The 23,205-nt window shown below is 43.4% G+C and overlaps 1 protein-coding gene across 2 annotated transcripts in view; it reads right to left on the bottom strand.

The window, feature by feature from the left end:
• The window catches only part of Sdk1 (sidekick cell adhesion molecule 1), an 880,893-nt gene that overhangs the window by 377,142 nt on the left and 480,546 nt on the right, over positions 1-23,205 (bottom strand). For both annotated transcript variants that reach the window (XM_040751271.1, XM_040751272.1), the window contains exon 5: positions 11,393-11,526. In XM_040751271.1, the coding sequence (XP_040607205.1) occupies positions 11,393-11,526 (134 nt within the window). The remainder of the gene's footprint in view (positions 1-11,392; positions 11,527-23,205) is intronic.

Here is a 23,205-nt window from a genome sequence, read left to right as displayed (position 1 = left end):
TGTTACTTGTCCCACCTGCAATGGAGATATACGGGGGGGGTGGCAGGGTTCAATGTTTCTAATATGGCATAATATTTGCATAGTGCATATACAGTAGACATTCAATAAATGGATATTTTTACTACTACCATAGTGTGCTTTTATTAAACTTTGGGATAAATCAAATTTCCTGTCCTTATTTGTGTGTTAGAAGCTAGAGTTAATGGGGGAGACATTAGAATAATGGTTAATACTACTAAGTGTCCAGCAGGGTGTGGTGATGCTCATATCTTTAATCCCAGCACTCAGGAGGCAGAGGCAGGATGATCTATGAGTTTGTGGCCAGCCTGATCTACAGAGTGAGTTCTGGGACAGCCAGGGCTACATAGAGAAACCCTTTCTCACTCTCTCTTCCTATCCCCCCTGGCAAGAATACTGTCAACTTGCTCTGGAGTCACCCAGGAGACACACCTCTGAGCATATCTAGGGTCTATGAGAGGTTATCTAGATTGTGTTCATTGATGTGGAGAGATCCACCCTAGATATGGCTGGCTCCATTCTGGGCAAGGATCCTGGACTACATAAAAAGGAGGAGGCAAGCTGAGTCCCAGCATTCATCCCTCTTTGCTTCTTGACTGCGGATGCCATGTGACCTGCGCCTCACGATCTTGTCACCACTCCGTCCCTTCTGTACCCTTAAGTTATCAATCAAAATAGAGCCTGCCACGCATAAGGTGCTTTTATGGTTATTTTATGTCATCAATAAGAGTAGTAACACACATGCCCTCAATACAAACACCACGCTGTTACTAAAGCAATTGGTTCCACTCCATGCGTCCTTCAGAAAATCACATGTTCCTGATTTTCTGAAAGATGAGGTGTTAAAATACAATTTAGGACAACAAATCAATTTGGGTGTAGAAAGCCTCAAAACTCCTAAATACAAAAAACACCAACAGGTGCTTCTTAATTAGTAGTCTTGGAACACTGAACTCATTCATAAGAGGAAAAATACTGAGGATGACTGAGTAGAACAGAAAAGAAATTACTAAAATTCCCTCACCAGGGGACTAACCAGGATTACTGTTTGTATTTGACTAATGAGTAAATATAGTTTTTCCAGGAAAATCCCATTTATGACTGGCTGCTTGCTCTGTGATCTCTTCCTGGGCAACCACCATGACTGATTTCACTTAGGGATTCCCGAGACAAGGTATGTGATGAGGCCATGCTAGAGCCGACAGAATGACTGTAAGAAAATTCAACTTCCCAAAGTTCTTCTTCATATCCCCCTAAAATGTTCACTTCTTTTAAAAGATGTATTGCTTTTTATTTATGCATATGTGTATGAACATACACAACTCTATGTGCAGCACAATTAGGGAGATGTCCTCGGAGGCTGAAAGGCTGCATTAGATCCCCCAGAGCTGGGAGCCACCGGACCTAGCTGCTGGGAACCACAGTCAGGTTCTCTAAAGGGGTAGTATATGCTCTTAAACACTGAGCATCTCCCCAGTCCCCCTAAGTCCCCTGCCTTTTCTTCCAGGTAATGAAGGTGATGAAGCGACAGGGTCTACCGCATGCCATGGACAGGAGTGGAGCAGTGTGGGTGAACTACGATCCTGAGTCCTTTCATGTAGTATAAATTTTGAAATACTATTCCTTTGTATGTCAAGTCTACAATGGAATTAACTTAAGGCCCCTGCCAGCTAACTTCAGACAAGTTGTAAAAAAAAATCAGACCCCGAAGTCAAGGGTAAATACTATTAGGGCAGCTTCAAGTTCCAGCCCTCAAACTGGCACCATTAGTGAACTCCCACGCTGACATATCTGTGTATGATCACTTAAATTGGCGCATTTAACAAGAGGGTAGAGGGAAGAAGTTTGCTGGAGTTATTAAAGCTGAGCTTTGTGGAGGAGTTTGTGAGAAATCTGATTAGGCAAATCAGTACCAGATGGTAATCTGTGCCCTTAAATACTCAGCTCTTAATTGGCAGAAGTAAATGAATACTTATGGTCTATTTACTGATTCCAACTGGGCAGGTCAGCTTGGTGAGCAAATTCTCCTGAGCGCTCACTCACTGGGAAAGGTACATGAGCTACATGTCCTTGCTGGGAACTATGAGTGCCATGAGCATCCTTATTAGAAATCTATGGGATAGAACACATTTTCCTTTATATTCTTTCAGTATCAAAGGCACCACTTCCAATAATAACCATGGCACTGGCTTGCCTCAAAAGGACAAAGACTTGGATTTGGCCCACATAAAACGCAAACATGGCAAAGCATGCCTGGAATCCCAATGTTAGGGAAGTAGAGGTGAAATGACCCCTGGGGCTTGTTGGCCAGACAATCTGTAGTGAGATATCCACCCCACCAGCACCTGTTGCACTGACATGCCCATTTAGGCATGGTCACAGGTGTGAATGTGATGGGGGAAGCCTAGGTCTGGAATCCCAGACCCCAGCTAGCTCTCTCTTGGTTCTGGTCCGGTCACGGAGAGCAGCCTGGGTGTGGATCAACTTTCGGGTCATTGGTTTCTTATGTACGTGACTTCTCCCGAATAAAATTAACCTATAACAAGCTAGTAGAATTGATGAGCTTCAGGTTTAATTGAAGACCCTGGGTTACAAAGGGTGGAGAGGGATCAAGGAAGACAACCACATCAACTTCTGGTCTCCTCATGAACGTGCATACAAGTACAGGAACACACGTATACACAAACACACAGACACACACACACACACACAGAGAGAGAGAGACAGAGAGAGACAGAGACAGAGAGAGAGAACCTCATTTCCAGTTTCCCATACACTTTACCCCTAAGCCTAGCCTAGGTTTGCTGTCCACTCAAATGTACTTACTTGGCTATGGTATTTCTGGGCATTAGATTGGCCTCACAGCTGAGTATGCATAGCTAGCATACTGTTGTCACATAGACCCAGTGTTCAGTGGGAGGGTGTTGCCACCGAGACAGAAGGCCTCCTCCTTTAAAAAAAAATCTCAGCCTCTCAGGTGTTCAGATGGACCAGGGCTCTCTGAGAATTCCCAGTAGAATGTTAAGCAGGAGGTGCCCCTCCGCACTTTTGTCTCATGACCCTTGGCATAAACAGTCTCCTCTATAGGGGCCACTAGGTTGTGGGGAGAAGTCATATAGACGATATCATGAGTCCTCAGTTTCCCATTGACCATTCTCTTGACTAGGTCAGTAACTTTGTGACTGTGTTAACAGTTTTGTGATTGGGTCATCGATCATGAGACTAGGTCAGTGATCTTATGCCTTTGTAAATGGTGCTGTGATTGGTCAGTGTGGTAGTGTGGTGGTTTGAGTGGGAATGGTCCCCATGGGCTCATATATCTGAATGTTTGGTAATTAGGGAGAGGGGCTACTTGACAGGGGTTAGGACTGTGGTCTTGTTGGAGTAGGTGTGGCCTTGGTGAAGGAAGTGTGTCACTGAGGGTGATTTTGGGGTTTTCAGATGCTCAGGCCAGGCACAGTGTCTCTCCCTCTTGCCAATCCAGATGTAGAACTTCAGCTACCTCTCTAGAACCCTGTCTGCCTGCATGCTTCCATGTTCTCTGCCATGATGATAACTGACTGAACCTCTGAAAATGCAAGTCCCAACTAAATGCTTTCCTTCATAATAGTTACCATGGTCATGGGGTCTCTTCACAGCAATAGAACACTGACTGAGACTATCAGTGACCTTGTGATGGGCCAGCAACCTTATGATTGTGTGAGTGAGCTTGGGAACTAGATCCCAAGCTCTACCCTCAAAGTCTTGGTCTTCTAGCCTGTGAAATGGAGTTGGCTATGGACTCCAGAGGAGCTAATGAGGCAGGGGAATGTACATCTATCTGGTGCTCACAGGAAGCCTTGCCCTTCATTTTACCCAGTCCCTGGAGAACCATTTAATAGTGTGCTTATTATAAATCATCACCAAATCTGCAGACAACCCCAGAACAATACTTGGCTTCTTGATCACCTGAAATCATCCTGTTTCCATGTTTTAGGTTGACATAAAAAATTTCCTGTCATTAAAATATAAAAGAATGCAAATATAAATTTTAATATAGTTTAGTATGCTGGCATATTTTAATAAAATCAAACTCTTTCAGCACTCTTTTCCATGTATTCAATGGAATCTAAATATTTGATGGGCCATGTTTAAAGATGTCACACATGCACTGGCCACGTAAAAGTACACAGTCCAGTTCCCATTCTGCATAGGGATTTTACATCATTCCCCGGTTACTTTCTAGAGCTGATACTTCTATCCTTTTCTTTCCATACTTTTATCATAATTTGTTATAATTACTGACTTAAAGTATTTTATTGATTGTTTGTAACAGCCATTGAAGCAGTATGTGTGTGAATTTAAATTTTACCTAGGGACCATATGGTTTTGGAAAGAAAAAAAGCAAAAAACAAATTTCTTCTCTCATCCTGAGCTACTGATAGGCTTATTCCTAAATTCAATCAAAAAGTGTATCACAGGGGCTAGGGAATTGTCTTGGCAGTAAAGAGCATGTATTGTTCTTGCTGTTAGTGTGTGTGTGTGTACATGTTTGTATGTGTTGGTACTTGTGGAAGTCAGAGGTCAACTTCAGGTGTTACTCATCAGGAGGCATGTCTAGCTTGTTTTTTTGTTGTTATTGTTTTTTGTTTTGTTTTGTTTTGTTTTTGAGCAGAGTCTCTCATTGGTCTGGAGCTCGCCAATTCAGCTGGATTGACAGGTCAGAGAACAACAGTTATCTTTCTGTCTGCACCTCCCTAGTGCTGGGATTATGCACACATGCTACCATGCTCAGCTTTTTATGTGGATGTTGGGGACCTGAAATCATGTCCTCAAGCTTGCCCGACAAGCACTTTACCAACTGAGCCACGTTCCCAAGCCCTAAAGTATTGTTGGTGAAACTTCAAGTTGACTTTTGCCTTCTCTTTTTGGGGTGGTGATGGTAGTGGGGGTAGGGTCAGGATTTGAATTTAGGGCATCATATATGCTAGGCAAGTGTTCTACTACACAGCTATAGCCTTAGCACTCAAGGTCTTTTTGTTGATGTTGAAGCATCGGTGAGTATCATCACTTACCCTCTTTTAACTTAATTTTAACTTTATTAGTCCATCCACCCACCCATCCACCTATTCATTTACCAACTCTGCAACCATTCAACTACCCACTCACCCACCCACCCACTTTCAATCCATCCATCTATCCATATGCACATCCATCCAACTGTCCACTCATCCACCCATCTATCCATGCATCTATCCACCCATGCATCCATGTATCCACCCACCTACTCATTATCCAGCCTTCTGCCTATCCATCCACTCACCACCCATCCTCCTCTGCCATGTGTGGCTCAGAAAAAATATTTTAATTTCCATTTTAGCTGAAAACATAAGCAGAACACTGTGTTCTAACAGTAGTGCTCATGCTGACTGCATCCTTTAGTTGTGTGACCTGAAGTCGAACTCTGTATGCAAGCTATCCCAAGGGACCATGTGACAAGCAAGCTGACAGGATGTCCTCATAGGTCTGTGTGCTTCTGGGACTTTGCAATAGGCTACAGTTTCACCTTTCCTGGGAAGAATGAGATTTGTGGACTTGTGTGTTTTGTTTTAACTGAATGAATTCTCACAGCATGGATAGTGGATATAAAAGTATTCCTGGAGAGAAACCACAGCTTTGGGTTACTTGGGATGCTAGCACAGATGAATGAGACCACAAGGTCACACTGAACTTGGAGGCCACGTTCACAGGGAATAACCACATGCCATAAGCAATTAAACAATTATCAAGACCAGGTAAGGTAAAGGCTTCCATTTACAAAGTGTTCACTGTGCTCATCAATGAGGCATTAAGATTGAATGAAGTTGCAGTGAGGAAGATGCCAAGAGAACAGTGTGGTACAGAACAAAGCTTCCAGGATCAGCAAGATACCTGAGACACGTTGTTTCCTTCATACCAGTCAATGCTGTAGCTAATGATTAAGTAAGTACTCCTATACTAGGACCGATTCTCAGGGCTTTCACTTTTAGGATGGTCTCACATAGCCTGGAGAGACCTTGAGCTCACTATGCAGCTGAGGATGATCTTGAGCATCTGGTCCTTGTGCCTCTACCTCCTGAGTACTGGAATCACAGGCACTTTACTGCCAGGCTCAGTATATATGGTACTGGACTGGTACATGCACTGGTGCATGCTGGGTAAGCAGTGTCCCAACTGAGCTACATCCTCAGCACTCAGAGGTCTTCTTCTTCTTCTTCTTCTTCTTCTTCTTCTTCTTCTTCTTCTTCTTCTTCTTCTTCTTCTTCTTCTTCTTCTTCTTCTTCTTCTTCTTCTTCTTCTTCTTCTTCTTCTTCTTCTTCTTCTTCTTCTTCTTCTTCTTCTTCTTCTTCTTCTTCTTCTTCTTCTTCTTCTTCTTCTTCTTCTTCTTCTTCTTCTTCTTCTTCCCCGTCTCCCTCTCCTCCTCTTCTTTCTCTTCTTCTTCTCCCACTCCTCCTCCTTGACTTTATTTTCTTTTCAAATATGTATGTGCTTGTGTGTCTGCATGTGGGTATACTCATGTGAGTGCAGGTGGCATGTAGAGGCCACAGAGGGCACTGAATCCATTGGAAATGGGGTTAACAGGCTGTCAGACATGGGTGCCTGAATACAATTCAGGTCCTCTGTGAGAGCAGTAAGTATATCAACTGCTGAGTCATCCCTTTGGCCACACAATGGCTTCTTTCTCCAGAAGGACTCTAGAGACCAAATCTTAGACTTGGTTCTGACCACTACTAGGGTGGGTCTTGGTTCTATTTACCAGCACCTGCCAGAGGGTAGGTCAGCATTTGCTGAACAGAGCAAGTGCAGTACCTAGCTATGTGGTTAAACACCTGACCTCAGGACACGGAACATCTCCTACTCATGTTTCTGAGAATTCTGGCAGCATAGCACCATGCTTCCTACAGAGCTGTGGCTGGATTCTAAACAGCTCAGCCAGGATGGAAGCCCCAACGTCTCCATGTCCGTTTGGAGAGACTATTTTCAAATGCTTCATATTGCTTTAGGAAGCCAACCCATGCCAGAGTCCATTCAAAGGCTTACACCTGCTCCCTTTCATCCTTTTAATATTAAAAGCATGGGGAAAATAAGATAGGATTTCATCCGGACACACAAAAGGCCGTGTTTTACAGGGCAGTCCTCTCGGATGACTGTGCAAAGACATTATTCTCGGGAACCCACTTTCAACTACTAACCATCTATGAGGGCTGCAGTTAAATTAGCATGATAGAGGACAAAAGAATGTTAAGTGGACTTCAGAATTAAAAGCCAGGTTTGTCAGCCTGAAGGAGGATCAGCTAAAATGATAGCCTATCTGGAAATGTTGTTTGAAGAGCAGACATTAAAATGAAAGAGGTGAAGAAAGCAGGAAGGAGAGAGGCCGTCATTTCTGTTTTAATCTAAGCTTCAGCCCTCACAGAGAATCTCATTACACTGGACATTTTGAATATTGGGTCAGAAGTGATGATGTGTCTAAAGTACGCACGACGGCTTTTAAACAATGATTGATTAATCACTGCACAGAACCCATCCTATCTCCTAACTGTAGGCTTTTTTTAAAAGAAGAAACTCCCATTCACATATTAATTCACTGTGGGAGAGTTGATACGCAGAAGTTAACTCGATGTAAACTTTTCAAAACGAAAGGGCAAAGCAGGCTGACAGGTTTATAAAGCTTGCCTGGGTCTGACCTCAGACTAGAAATGTCTACTTCCAGGCAAGTTCAGCTTCTTCTTTTTTTGGGTGTGCACCTGAACTGCAGGAGCTAGGTATGAAAGATTCATGTGGAATGCTTCCTGGTGCCACCTATGTCCTTAACATCTGGTGGCTTAGGTCAACTTAGAATGCCAAAGCAAGCCTGCCCCAGCAAGGCGGTAGGGTTGCTCTGGGAGCCTGGATAGAGGGACCAGATTCTTTTCTTCCAGACTGGAATACCTACACGGCCCATACCAAACTATCTTCCCAATCACACAGAAGGAGAGAAATGTTGATACTTAATATGCTGTCCACTAAATAGGCATGGCACAGCATGCAGCCCCATTTGGCGACCATGTTTCAGCTCTAACACGCCATGCATTTTAAAAGTTTATTTTTATCCCTGCACAGTTATCTTCTGCTTTCCATAAACTTCAAGTGCAGCCAAAATATTCAGCCACTGAGCTTTGGGAGAAGGTTCAACTGGTAAAATACTTGCCTTCCAAGCATGAAGAACTTGGTTCCGATCTCTCAGAACCCACACAAAAAGCCAGGCATGGGTATAGTGCTGGACAGGTAGACAAGCAGATTCATAGAACTTGCTGGCCAGCAATCCCAGCCAATCACTAATTTCTGTATGGTCTCCACATATACCCATGAATATCACACACACACACACACACACACACACACACACACACACACACACACACACACACACGGTCTGGAAACTTCTCTTGTTAGCAGAAGACAGCACACTGTCTATTTAGATTCAGAGACAAGGTTAGCCCTGTCCCTCCCTCTCTTCCTACATTATAGCCAAGGAGAGATGGGACCAGTGATAACTCATTTTTAAACTAACTGTATTATGGTCCATGCAGAATTTAATTCCCAGCACTGGAGCAAGCTTTTCACACCCACTAACACCAAGGTTCCTTACTTCATTCTCTAGACAAAAAGGGGGAGGAAGGCATCGATATTCACTAAATGCTAATTGGTTGAAGTACCTTTTGGTTCTTCTGGAACACTGGCTGTTTTTTGTTTCATTTTCTTTTAATTGTCAACCTTCTCCTGCTCTGTTCTTACAAAGCCTACCTCAGAAAAATACAAAACAGACATCTGAGGCTGTAGACACAGCACACCTTCACTGTGCTGCTGTAAGGGGCCTGGCAGGGATGAAGACATCCTAGAGAGACAGAAAGGCTTGACCAGGGAGGAGCTGGTCTCCAGAAAGATATTTTACAGTTCTTGTTGGAACACCTAACAGTATGAGACTGAAGCCCAGACAGTGAAGGGTTAACAGTGGGGAGGGGCACTTCTTGGCCAGGACTGCTTAGATGTGCATATCCTTGGTCCCTCTATTAAATCAACCTTCAGTCTTATTTCAGGACCCCCAAAGGTGGGCTTGGGGAGATGGGGTGGCCACACTTGACAAATAACCTTTTTCTGTTTTCCACAATTAATTTGATTCCTTTAGTTGGCATATTGAGGATAGGGGGCTGAATGTGGCTTGGAGCACAGGCTATGACCCCCCCAAATTCAAAAATAATGTAAATGGCTCTTGAGAATGCCTTATTCCATGAGAAATCTGGGGGAAGGGTAATGAGTCTACCATGCTTCAAGGTCTCTTGGGATTCTACATGCCCATTGCAAGATATAGCTACCACCTACATGGTACCATGTGACACACCAGTAGCCACGTTTAAGCACACATCCTTGAGAGGTTTGTAGATTTATCAAGACTTCTGATCTTTAGAGGTTTTCCAAATAGAACTTCTACTGGGAAAATGCATAATTGGTTCCATTTAACATTTAGCTAAGTCTGATGTGTCAGGGGAAGGTTCGCCTAAGAATTAAAATACGACTGGTTCTTCCACCTCCTCCCTTCCCACACCATATCTGGTTGTGATAAAAAATGAAGACTGCATAAAGGAACAGAATGCAGGGTTTTCCCTAACACAACATAAGTCTTCAGTACCAATCTCATTATAGCTCAACTTTAAGTGTTTTACCTGATGCCAATGAAAAGATAATACTTTACAAGGGAATGAGATGTGAGTTGGTTAATTATAATATTTATGAGTGGCTTCTTAGATACCTTTTGGTTGGGGTAGACCTGGAATTATTGCAAAAGTTTTACATAATCCAATTATCTACTGCCACAGTATTGCAGTCAGTAGGGACTCTGAAAATACACTGTAATGGTTCTATTCTCTATCTCAGGTCAGAATAGCCCATCGGATGCCAGCGTGCTAACCATTTTGTAGCTCTGGGATAGAAGAACTGTGTGAACTAGAGTTTCTTGGGGAATCATTCCCTCACTTCTTCTAACAGGCTAAGGTTTATTTCCTTGGTTCTGAACCAGAATGCCACTCTCTTTGACCATCATTATCTTATTTATATCACAATTGAGTGCTAAATCAGATTTGCTGAACAGAATAAATACCTCTAGTTATAAAACTTGGCAATCACTAACAATAATCATGAGCTCCTTGGTAGTACAATCTCTGTCCCTTGTTACTGCTGCTGAGAACATCTTGGTCAGTCATGTTCACTTCTCCGGTAACTCTTGACAAAGGCGGTTCTTTCAATAGCAGAATGTCACACATGGGAGACGTGATGCTCCATCTAACCAAGGGCATTCAATGGCTCAGTCTGTGTGGTATACAATCTGGGAAGGAGAACTCAGCTCCTCAAAATTAAGGAGGTTCTTAGGGGCTGGGAGAATGGCTTAGTCCGTAAAGTGCTTTCTGGGCAAGCACAGGGCCCTTATTCTGTCTCTCAGAACCTACATATAAAGACTGGGCATAGAAGCAGGACCTACAGTGCACAGTGTGGGGAAGGTGGTAACAGGCAAATCCCCAGGGGTCAGCATCTACCACCCAAGTCTAGTTGAATCAGTGAGCAAGAGGACCTGCCTTAAAAGTGAGGAGGAAGAGGGGAGAATGATGGCTCAGTGGGTAAGGAAACCTTTTGCACAATCAGGAGGATCTTAGTCCCAAATTCTAGGAACCAAGTGAAAAGGTGGATTCTTGCCTCTCTCTCTCTCTCTCTCTCTCTCTCTCTCTCTCTCTCTCTCTCTCTCTCTCTCTCTCTCTCTCTCTCTCTCTCTGTGTGTGTGTGTGTGTGTGTGTGTATGTGAGACTTCTGGATATCAGAACTCTCCTTCTACCACACAGGCCTGGGGATTGATCTTAGGAGTTTAAGCCATCAGGCTTCAAGATCCTTTGCCCACTGAGCCATCTTGCTGGCCCCAGATATTGCTAATTTAAACACAGCTGTATATGTATATTTTCTTTTTCTCAAGGATGCCATACTTAGGCCATATAATCTACATCTTAGTCTCAAATAAAACTCATAGGTACAATCTGAAGAAGTTGTTAAAACAATGATATTGGCAATGGACAAAAAGAAGCTGTTTTTTAAGTCCACAAAACAAGTAAGATCTTGGGTTAAAAATATAAAATTCCTATTGTCTGCAAATCTGCAAATCATTCAGAGGAATCAATCACTCTGCAGCCCTGTGAACTATCAACAACAGATCAATATTAAGCCGTAAACCACACCAGAGAAAGAAGATGCATTGCACAGTGTTCCACCACACAGTGGTTATTAATTACAGCAAGACTCTTTTGGGACCATCAGTTGTGTTTTCAAAACTCACGTGCTATGCTCAGATGGATGAACGGACTTGTTTTGTTCTCTCCATTCCTCTCGTTCACAGCCTGCACGTAGTATGCCCCAGCATCACTTGCTTTTGTGGCAAGGATCACCAGCTGATTCTCCAATGTGATGGCTCTGTTTCAGAGACAAGACACAGTGTCAAAGCCACTTATGGCAATGTAACAAAGAATTAACTTATCAGGCAAACAATATAGTAATAAAGACCCAAACATGGCCTGGGGAGATAACTAAACCACTAAAGTACTTGTGTTGAATACATGAGGACCTGAGTTCAACCCCCAGAAGCCGTGTGAAAAGCTGGCTGTGATGTCATGCTTGTAATCCCCGCATTGAGGTGGCAGAGATGAGCAGACCCTTGGGGTTGCCTAGGCAGTCTGCTGTGGTGGTTTGAATGAGAACAACCTTCATAGGCTCATATGTTTGAATGCTGAGTCCCAGTTGGTGGAACTATTCGAGAAGGATTAGGAGGTATGGCCTTGGAGAAGGTTTGTCACTGGGGGTGGGTTTTGAGGTTTCAAAAGTCCACAGCATTCCCAATTGCTCAACCCCCTCTTTCTCTCTGCCAGTGGTTTCTGTCTCAACATGTGAGCTCTCAGCTACTGCTCCAGCTTCATGCCAGCCCTCAACCACCAGCCCCCACCTCACCATGATGGTCATGGGCTCAATGTCTACAACTATAAGCAAGCCTGCAGTTAAACTCTTTTTTATAGGTTGCTTTTGACATAGTGTTCTGACACAGAAATACAAATGTAAATAAGAACCAGCCTATCCTACTTGGTGAGTCAGGCCAGTGAGAGATCTTGTCTCAAAATATGAGAAGGGGCAGAGCCTGAGGAATAATAGCTGAAGTTAACCTCTGGCCTTCATAGGAATGTGCACACATCTCCACACTATATACCCCAGAACCCACTAAAATAAAATAATAGAAGAAATAATAGACAAAATCAACAGCAGGCTGGCTGGTGGCTGTGCCTTCTTGGTGAGACAGCACTTTATCATCTCAGGAGCTCTACATCTGAACTAACTCTTGACTGTAAGGAAAATGATAAGTACCTCTAGGGACTCACAGAGAGGATCCTGAGAATTCAAGTTAGTGCCTCTTGGGAGATCTAGAGGAGCAGCCTCTTGTTCTAGGCTAGCAGAGGGCTGGACCACCAATTGATCTGTGGCAAGTGACCTTGGGGAGCTTCCTATGTCTGATGGGCAGAAGGAGAGATGACACTGGACATAGTGCTGACTGCTTCCATTTAAACTGTCCCATCATTACTAGCCATGGAGTGCACACTCCTTCCTGTGCTCTGACATCTAGTTGTATAGAAAAACAATTAAACTTTGAACACTTTGACAATGTTATCATCTACAAAATTTACACTTGATAACTGTGTAACTGACTTTCAAAAAAAGTTTAAAACTATTTTAACTAAGCTTATGACTTTGTGTTGGGCTGTATTTAAAACCATGTTGCCCTGAAGAGTAGAGGTGCTTGAGTTAATGACTAAGTCCTCCCCAGGCATCCCAGTTTTAGCGGGAAAGAACCCCAAGGTACATTTGATCCACACACCCTTTCTTGGAGCACTGCCTGCCTGCTAAGGTCACATAGCTGCTTGTGTTAGAGGTGAGACAAGGCTTTCTCCATACAGATGCATACATCTAGCTCACATCTGTCTTAGTTTCTTTTCTCATTGCTGTGGAAAATGTTTTGATAAAAGCAACTTAAGGGAGAAAGGGCTTATTTTGTCTCACAGTACAAAGGTCAGGTCCATCATGCAGGGAAGCCAAGGCAACAGGAGGCTGAAGGAGCTGCTCATCCATAATCAGGCAGCAGAGAGAGAGGTGAATGCACACTGGTATTTAGTGCCCTTTCCCCACCTAAACAGTCTGGGATCCCAGCCAAGAAACCCTGCCACCCACAGAAGGTGGGTTTTCCCATCTCAGTCAAGATAACCCCTGATAAGCACACCCACAGGTCCTTTTCCTAAGTGACTCTAAATTCTGTCAAGTTGACAAACACTAGATACCACAAATGACATAGATTTCTTGCTGTGATATTCATCAGAAGCTAATGAAGTTGTAACATCCACAAACCCAGGCCACTTCTTACAGGAAGCCCTGCATCCTTCCCCTTGTTAGCCTGTAGCCCTCTGGCTAGTTTGAAGGGCCAATGGGGAGGTGGAAATTGTTTAAAAACTTTTAATGCAATGTGGAGCTGGGGAGATAGCCCAGTGTGTTAAGTACAAGCATGAGGACGTGAGATAGGTCATCAGCATCCATGTAAAAAGCTAGGTGTGGTGATGCTTGCTTGTAATTCCAGTGCTGGGAAGGACACAAGTAGATCTCTAGTGCTCACGGCCCAGCCAGCCTAAATAAATTAGTAAGTCCAGGTCCTAGAGAGAGACCCTGTCTCAAAAAACAAGCACTCCCAATATTGATCTCTGGCTTCTACATGCACACATGCAGTCACTCAGGCACACACATATGCACTCACATATGTGTCTACACACATATGTGCACACACACAAATACACAGACTAACATACACACATATCCATGCATATGTCTACACACAATGATGAACGCACTATGCATGTACACACACACTAATACACACACATGCATGCACACACATTCATCTACACACACACTAATACACACACTAACACACATGCATACATGCACATATGCATCTATACACATGCTAATACACACTAACACACATGACTGTGTCTACATACACACATGTATATATGCACTCATGCATGCACTTTCACACACTATTGTGCAAAGTAACACACATATATGCATGCACACACATCTACACTCACAAGCACACACACTAACACACATGCATGCACACATACATTTACACACATGAGCACGGATGCACACACACACACGCACACACACACGCACACACACACACACACACAGAATAAATGTGAGTAACATGCTCTCTGGCTTACAAGTCAGGTCCAGTCCACCCTCTCTCATTTCCAAGCCCCACAGGCTGAGTGTTCCACAGGGAAGGGACCTGCATGTTCATTTTCTGACCTGCAGAGCCCTTCCAGAGCCAGGAAAGGCAGTCAGTTGTCTCTCCTGAGGAATCAAAAGTAATAATCATCTTTCCCTCCTGTTACCTTTTGGAGAGCTTTTTCCAGAAAACCTCCTGGTTTTTCTACCTTGTATAAAATTATCTTAAGGAATGATTACCCACTAGGCTCCCACCAGGCGTATTACATTTTAGGTCTCTATGGCTAACTTATTTCATGTCTCATTTAAGAAAATTTCCCTATTAGGAAGTTTTCAATTTTTCGTCCCATAAAAATATTTCAAAAAGAGTTTTACTATAATTATTTATGACTACTTTATAGGTTCTTTTATAGAAGCATAGAAATTGTTCCATTTTATTTGAGTATATGTTACACTGGCACCTAAAATTAAATATGAATATTTACTACACATGAAGTTATACATTTAATAGTATAATTTAAAAATTGAATGTATAACTTTTGCTTTCACATCTGATTTTTAGCATACTAACCTTAAGTATGCCTATTATTTCTCAGAATTAGTCATTTTAAAATGCTCATTAATTCTCTATATTATTTACTACAGTTTTTCAAGACTACAGAAAATTAGAAAGTACATAAAAATAAAAACAGTAAGTTTTAAATCTATTAAGGTTTTTATTTTAAAGCTCCTTTCTTTTAGCTTTTTGATTTCTACACATGTTCAAGACTAACATTAAAAAAGAAAACTTACATATTGTTTAAAAAGACAATCACAAAAATGCATTTGAAAAAAAGAAGCGATTCCCCAGAAGGATATTCTTTCTTCCTCTATGGATTATTTCCATGTAGAGTATTTATATGAAAGGAACTAACTTGTGAAATAAAAGTACAATATCTACAAACATCTATGCTGATGCTATGTCCTAATGTCTGCCTTAATAGGTGTGTGAGTGTGTGCACACACCCGTGTGTATGTGATGCTGTGTGTGTGTGTGTGTGTGTGTGTGTGGTCATAAGTGTAGAGGTGTACATACATACACACACATCTGTACACATGCATATGGAGGTCAGAGGTTGATGATGTTGTGTGTCTTCCTCAGATGCCACCCATCTTATTTTTGGAGACAGAATTTCTCACTGAACCTGTCACTCACCAGTTAAGCTAGACTAGCTGGTCACAAAATCCCAAGGATTTGTCTGTCTGTGCCCCACAGTGCTGCAATTACAGATGTGCACTGTCTTGCTTAGCTTTCAATATGGGTTCTGCATACTGGACTCTGGTCTTTGTGCTTGAAATTATTAACTGAGCCATAAGCCTGGCCGCATGTGCTGTGAGACTTTAATAAGACAGTTTTTAGAGACAGTGGGCCACAGTGAGCAGCTGCTGGTTCGGTCTTGCAGTGAGGCTTCCATAGGCAACTGCATTTCCCAGTGCCCAGGCTGATGGTCTCAGTACTTATAGTGGCATTTTTTATGGCTATTGGGAACACAGGTAGCATGAAGCTGATAATTTTGGGGGGCAGGACAGAAAAAAATAGAAGTTTCTGAGGTTGGTGTGTATGTATATGTATGCATGCAGGTACACGTGTAATTGTAGATGCACATGGATGTATATACACATATACACATGCATGAGGCTTGAGTGTTGTTCCTTTGGCACCACTTACCTTGTTTTAGTGAGATGGGTTCTCCTATTGTTTTGTAACTAACTGACCAGGCTAAGCTGGCTGGCCAGTGAATCCCAGGGATCCTGCTGTCTCTACCTTATCAGTGCTAGGATTACAAGAATGCACCATGCTGGGCTGTTTTTGTTTTTTGTTTTTTATGTGGGTTTTGGGGCCCATGACAAGCACTTTACAGACTGAGTCATCTCCACAGCCCATTGAATCATTCATCCTGAGACCTAATCCACCTGCTCTGGTTAGCTTTAACTGTCACCTTGACGCAATCCAGCATCGTCTGAAAAAGGAGTCATGGCTGATGAACTGCCCAGATCAGGCTGGTCCTGTGACTAGAAGTGAACAGAGTGCAGATACGGGCTCAATAGTCACACCCATTCAGGATTTTTTTCCCAGAATGTATTTTATTTAAATTAGAAACAAGCTTGTTTTACATGTCAATCCCAGTTCCTTCTCTCTCCCTGCCCCCCACCAACCCCCTATCCCATCCCCTTTCTGCTCCCCAGGGAGAATGAGGTCTTCCATGGGGGATCTTCAAAGTCTGTAATATCCTTTGGAGCAGGGCCTAGGCCCTCCCCCATGTGTCTAGGCTGAGAGAGTGTCCCTCTATGTGGAATGGGCTGCCATTCAGGATTTTTAAACAGCTTGTCTTCTGTGCATATGGCAAAATCCTAGGAATGTCTTTTTATGTGCGTGGACGTAAAATGGAAATGTGGTTGGTCTGTGAGTGGTAAGAGTGTGAGTCATTTTCTTTTGAATCCTGTATTTTTGAATAGTTTCCAGTCTCCCTACAACAAACATGCATATCACTTTGGTTATCAGAAGAATGGCGTTGAGACGAAGTACAGAGGCATGCTCAGTGATTACGGGAGCAGAGTTTAATATTTTGCCTGTAATAGGAATGGCTCAGCTTTATTATAGCATAATTCCAAAGAACTCATTTAAAACTTGCATTGACTTTGCAGGGAAATTATAGTGCTCAGCCAGAGAGACTTTCCCCTAACTTTACTGCAATAAATGCATGTATTCTTTTTAGAAAAATAAAATTATGTCTTTAGTCTTCCACCACCTTCATTCCACACTTTAAAAATGAAACTTTAGAATTTTTACTTCTAATTCAGTGAGTCAGTAATAAAAGAAGCAAGGGGAAAAACCCTCACTTGAGTGCTAGAAAATAGAGCTTGTACTAAGGAAACTACAATGTTGGGTTCATAGAGAGCAAGTCAGAGGGTCATTTGGGAGTGAACTTGAGCTGCAGGAAGTGTTTTCAGAAGCCAGGGACCAATCTGTTGTCCTGAACTGGTCTGTAAAAGATGTCAATTTCTAATGGGTACTTCCTAAGTGCCTCTGTTCATTCTTCACTTGACTCTAGCCTGTTGGGGAAGAGTCAGACAGAATAACTCTTTGCTTGAGAAAAGATGAAACTTGAGGAATGGATGAACACTGACCAGGGGTCAGACCAGGTGCCTGGGGTCTCTGACCAGGAGCAGTGATCAAAATTTGTTGGCTCAAGGGGTTGAAGATGAGGCTCAGTCAGCAGAAGGCCTGCTTAGCACACACAGACCTGGGTTCATATAACCTAGGGTTAGTGAGCCACCCCTGTAATCCTAGCACTCCAGAGACAGACAGGATGGTCAGAAGTTCAAGGTCAGCCTTGGCCACATAGTGATTTGAGGTTAGCCTGACTACATGAGACTCTGTCTCAACAAAACACAACAGCAACAAAAATGTAGAAGAAAATGGCACTGGACATGGATAATCAGATGTCAGGGAGAGCCACCACATGTGGGAACCTCTGGTTGAACTTCTTGCTGCACTTGTCAGGGTCCAAGGTAAGTCACCATCCCAGTGTCACAACATACCATCTGCTTGCAGGGATATGATGTTGATGTAGTCATTCCCAAGACTCTGGATTTGTGGTTGGGGAAAAGAGCCCACTGGGCACCTTGTAGGTGCCCAAAGACCAGGAAGGAAAAGGAAGGGTATTTAATACTGTGATTTACTATTTGGTGAGCAACCATTTGTATTCCCAGGCCTGGGTATGAGTGGAAGGGAGAGTAAACCCAACCCAGAGCTTATGTTTTCATTTGCACGATGTACACTCTGAAAGGTGACAGGATACACACTCTAACCACCCTCCCTGGAGGAGCTGGTGTGGTGGGCCAACTTCAGGCGTTCTGGACATGTGCCAAAGTGGTTTTCAGAATCTACAATAGAGTCACGTGGTGTGTGTGTGTGTGCGCGCGCGCGCGCACGCGCACGTGCGCACACATGAGTATGCTTGCATGTGTGCAGAAGCCAGAGTTTAGTCTTTGGTGTCATTTCTCAAGCTCTGTAAACCTTCTTTTTTTTTTGAGATTGGGTTTCTGGTTTTCCCAGAACTTGGGATCTGCCTGGTTTTAACCTCTCCAGAGGTAGCAACCCCACTGAGCACCACTGCACCCATCTTTTTTATGTCTGTTCTGGGGACTGAACTCAGGTCCCTAGGCTTGCATGACAAACACTCCACTTAGTGAGTTGTCTCTCTAGTGTAGTATTCTGGTCTTAGACATTTTCAACAGAAGCTAGGATGCTAGGGTAAGCACCGCCTTGTATGTTATGATGTAAATATGGTAGTGTCCAGTAAAACAAGCACTTTGGCCATGGACTGTCAAAGCACAATGTCACATATAAATGCTAAAGTAGCATTGATTAGTTTCAATTGACCCTCAAGTGCATTCAAGAAACAGTGTAGGAAAATGTGTGTGTGGAGGGGAGTTATTCTTAAATTCTTTAAAAAATGTTTGAAATAGGCTACATTATAACTAAATGACTATTTAATGGGCTGGTTGCAAGGCTCAGTATTTTGAGTGTGATTTGGATCCCGAGTGCCACCATGTAATAGCAAGTTCAAAGCTGCCAGCTTTGGACTGATGAACTTGTCTTGGTTGTGTAATTACAAGAACTACAATTGCTTCCAAATAGTTTTGGGACTTGTGAGGCCCTGGATTCTGTGTAAGCGGCTGTGGTACTAGAGTAACTTGTGAGGGGCTGGGCCCTGAGTGAGCACCAGAGTGACAAATTTACTTAGTTAAGAGGTAAACACTTGCTGTCAAACACTGATTCTGAGTTGAGGGAGAACATAATAAAGATATATACTTATTTTTATTATGATTTGCTTATTATTAGGTGTTTGATTATTTGTGCGCACATATGTATGTGCACCATATGTATACCTGGTGCCCATGGAAGCCAGAAGAGGCCAAAGGATGCCCTGGAACTGGAGTTAGAAATAGTTGTTAGCTGCCATGTGGGTGCTGGGAATCAAACCTAGGTCCTCTGTATAATCAGTAAGTGCTTTTAAGCACTGGGCCATCTTGCCAGGCTCAGGAAGTGCAATACATATAAAAAGCAAGTATATGGACTGAAGTGTGGCTCAGTGATGGAGCACCTGCCTAGAATGCCCCAATGAAGGGCAGGGGTGTGGCTCAGTGGTAGAGCACCTGCCTAGAATCCCCCAGTGAAGGGCTGGGGTGTGACTCAAGAGTAGAGCATGTGCTTAGCATGGACAAAGCCTGGGCTCCCAGCCCCAGCATTACACACAGCAATATTAGCAATGCAAAGAAAGGCATCAGTGAGTCTGAGAGCTGTGGTTTGTTGTGAAGGACATACTGTTCCTAGTAAGGGAGGACACTAGTGGCAAGGAACACCACTTGATTTGTTATGACACGGGAAACTACCAATCATAACAGGAAGCTCAACTACATTTCCCCAGTAAGTGGCCTGCACCTTACAAAATGTTGCCATGTATCCATGTAGGAGTCCTTTTCTATGGCAGACACAGCTCATTTTGTAATAGCAGGAATACAGAAAGGATACAATTACATTTATATGAATTCACTACTCTCCAATTCCGTTTTGACTGTCAACTCTTTAGTTATAGATGCCAGGGGAGGTAAATTGTGGGGCAGAATTTCTAAATTGGTTATTCCCTACAATCCTTCATACTGGAATTAATTCATATACACATTTTGTCTTATCCACAATGGCCCCTACTTTTCAAGCAGAGTCTGAAAAATAGTATATATCCACCAACAATACTACATGAAAGAAATACCCAGGCATTCATGTTCACCTACTTGCTCTGACTGTTCTTGTAGCAACTGGCAAATATACTTTGGTGCCTAGAAGACAGGCAAGGAGAGGAATCATTTAACTGTCCAATGGCTATTTATAAACAGTGTACAACACTTCCCAGAGAAGGCACACTGCAGAGGCCTGGGGAGATGGCTCAGTTAGTAAAGTGTTTGCTTTGCAAACACAAGGACCCAAGTTTGATCCCCAAAAATCCATGTACAAATGCTCGGTGCAGCAGAGTAGGTCTGTAATCCCAGCACTGAAGAGGCAGAGGCAGGAGGATCCCTGGGGCTTTCTGGTCAGTAAGTCTATGTGAATCAGCAAACTCCAGGGCTAGGAAAAAATGCTATCTCAAAAAATGAGGTGGAAAGCAATTAAGAAAGATAAACAGCATCAACCTCTGGTCTCTGAAGGCAAGTACACACATATGCAGGAATACCTGCACATGCACATGCACACGTTCACACACACACACACACACACACACACACACACACACACACAGAGAGAGAGAGAGAGAGAGAGAGAGAGAGAGGAGTGTTGGAGGAGGGAGAGAGGGAAGGCAACTGGGAGCTACAGTTACTGCATTCAAAGAGATATTCCCTTGGGTGATGAGGTCTAATGATGCAAAGTGTGTTTCATAGAATATATGGGATAGGCAAGCCTCACTTGCAGACAACACACCACAATGCATGCAGCTCTGTCCACAGCTACCATCTTAGCAGAAGCAAATGTAAAATTTGGATAGGTACCATCTTGGAAAGACAGACAGCTTTCTAACCCAGGAGGAAGTGTCATCCTCATGTCTGCTGGCCCACTTGTCCTCTAGGGTAGGTAACACAACCAATTTGGGCTTGGTCTGGAGGCAGACAAATAGAGGAGCAGCTTAGCCCCACTATCAGAACCCTATTTGACTTCTGCCACACATATATCTTTTCCCAACAAAGCACTTAGAAAACTTGGACCGCCACCTGCATCAAGCTACACACAAAACCCTTAGTATACCTTCTTCTGAAGCCATGCATATGCTAGAATGTATTCTATAAGTAGAGGCAGTGGGCCCTTCCATCCTGACTGGTTTTGTGTATATGTGTAGTAAGGCAAACTGTGTTCTTCGAGTGGCCTTGTAGGGAAAACCCTGTGTTTGCCATTTCATGTCTATGCATGATCAGGCATGTACATGATTAAAATCAGATGTATCATGGGAAAGAATACATACCAAGGACAAAGGCTTATGCAACCCAAATCTATCAATCAAAACAGAAAACCACCCTAACTCCGCCCCTGGAAACTAACTCTTCGTCTTCCTGGACCCACAAAAGGAAATTCTAGATAGTCACCAGAGGCTCTTGAGCTCGTGCTTGCTCAGAGATTTCTGCTCCTGTGCAGCACATTCACTTTGCTTCAGAATAAAATCCCTTCTTTGCTAACTGTGCTTCTTCAATTCTTTTAACAAGGAACTGAGAAAGAAACACTCAGTCTAGACAGAAGTCTCCAGAGACAGCCTGGGAGCTCCACAACTTTTCCCCACAGGCATAGGTGCAGAGTGAATGCCCCAGTCAGTGTGGCCCATAAAGGCAAAGAAACTTCAGGGAGCCGCTGGGCTATTAGAAGAGCAGTAGAGATGGACACCCATCCAGAGACACACTGTCTCTGATCAATGTGGAAAGGAGATGTGAACTCAGGTGTGCTCACCTGCCAGCACAGTTCCCTGAGTGCCTGGAGACTGGAAATAGAATGGGGTATGCCTGGCTTTAGAGAAGACACCTCATTCTATTATTAGAACATTAGCTTACAGTTAACAGGAAGCTACAACATAAACAGGCACAAGGAGAAGTGATCACAGAATTCTGTATTAGCACAGAGACAGCCTAGGCATCACACAGGGCCTCCTGGGTAGCAGTGGGAGGGGATGAGATTTGTCCTGTCCCTGATTCCATTCCCTCAAGCTCATCACTTGTTTTCCCATCTGTAAAACAGATGCGACACTACTGATATTTAAAGAGTCTCTATGACGTTCAAAATGAAGTATGGAGGTGAAAGAGGCTACCCCAAGCTATTATTGTGGTTGTTGGTTGAATTGGGTTGTGTTTTTTTCAGGGATGATAAATATGAATGGCAAATGAGAAAATGATAGATGTCCTCAGCTATTTAACTGGGACTTACACATTGAAGCAAGGCATAGTGAAAGTCACTATGTGGCATTTTCTTCATTGATAATTGATGTGTGAGGACACAGCACACTGTGGGTGGTGCCATCCCTGGACAGGTGGTCCTGGGTTATCTAAGAAAGCAGGTGGAGGAAGCCATGGAGGGCAAGCCAGTAAGCAGTGCCTCTCCATGGCCTCTGCTTCAGTTCCTCCTTCGGGTTCCTGCCTGAATTCCTACCCTGACTTCCCTTCATAATGGACTGCTAGTGGGATGTGTTATGGGGATGAGTCAAATAAACTCTTTCTTCTCCAAGTTGCTTATGCATCATGGTGTTGTATTAGAGGAAGAGAAAGCAAGCTAAGGCAAAGGGGAAAAGAATAGATTATCTGGAAGTTGTGGAACTATGGCAGGTGAGGCTTGCTTGGAGGAAGTGGGGCCCTGGGGGTATTTCTTTGAGATCATATCTCATCCTAGTTCCTTGTTCCCATTTCTCTGTTTCTTGGCCATCACCAGGTGAATAACCACCACCACATTCTCCAGGCACCATGCTTTGCCTAAGCAAGTGTGAACTGAACTCTCTGAAACCATGAGCCAAAATAAACCCTTCCACCTTGTTTTTGGCATGTGTTGGTCCAAGCAGCAGAAGGGACCCAAAGAGAAAGGCTCTTTAATTTAGATGGGGAGTACTCTCAGCAAGACAGGAAGGTGGGGGGGGGATTTACCACTGCCAATTTCTCTTCATGTCTTCCTTTCTTCAGAACAAGGTGCCCACTTCCCTATGTAAAGAAAGGGATATGGGGGAGCACTTGTCCCATGTCCAAGGGGCTGAAACTATGCAG

This window comes from Mesocricetus auratus, unplaced genomic scaffold (assembly GCF_017639785.1).
Source record: "Mesocricetus auratus isolate SY011 unplaced genomic scaffold, BCM_Maur_2.0 Super-Scaffold_100008, whole genome shotgun sequence".
NCBI lineage: Eukaryota > Metazoa > Chordata > Mammalia > Rodentia > Cricetidae > Mesocricetus > Mesocricetus auratus.
This window is presented reverse-complemented; position numbering and strand designations above follow the sequence as displayed.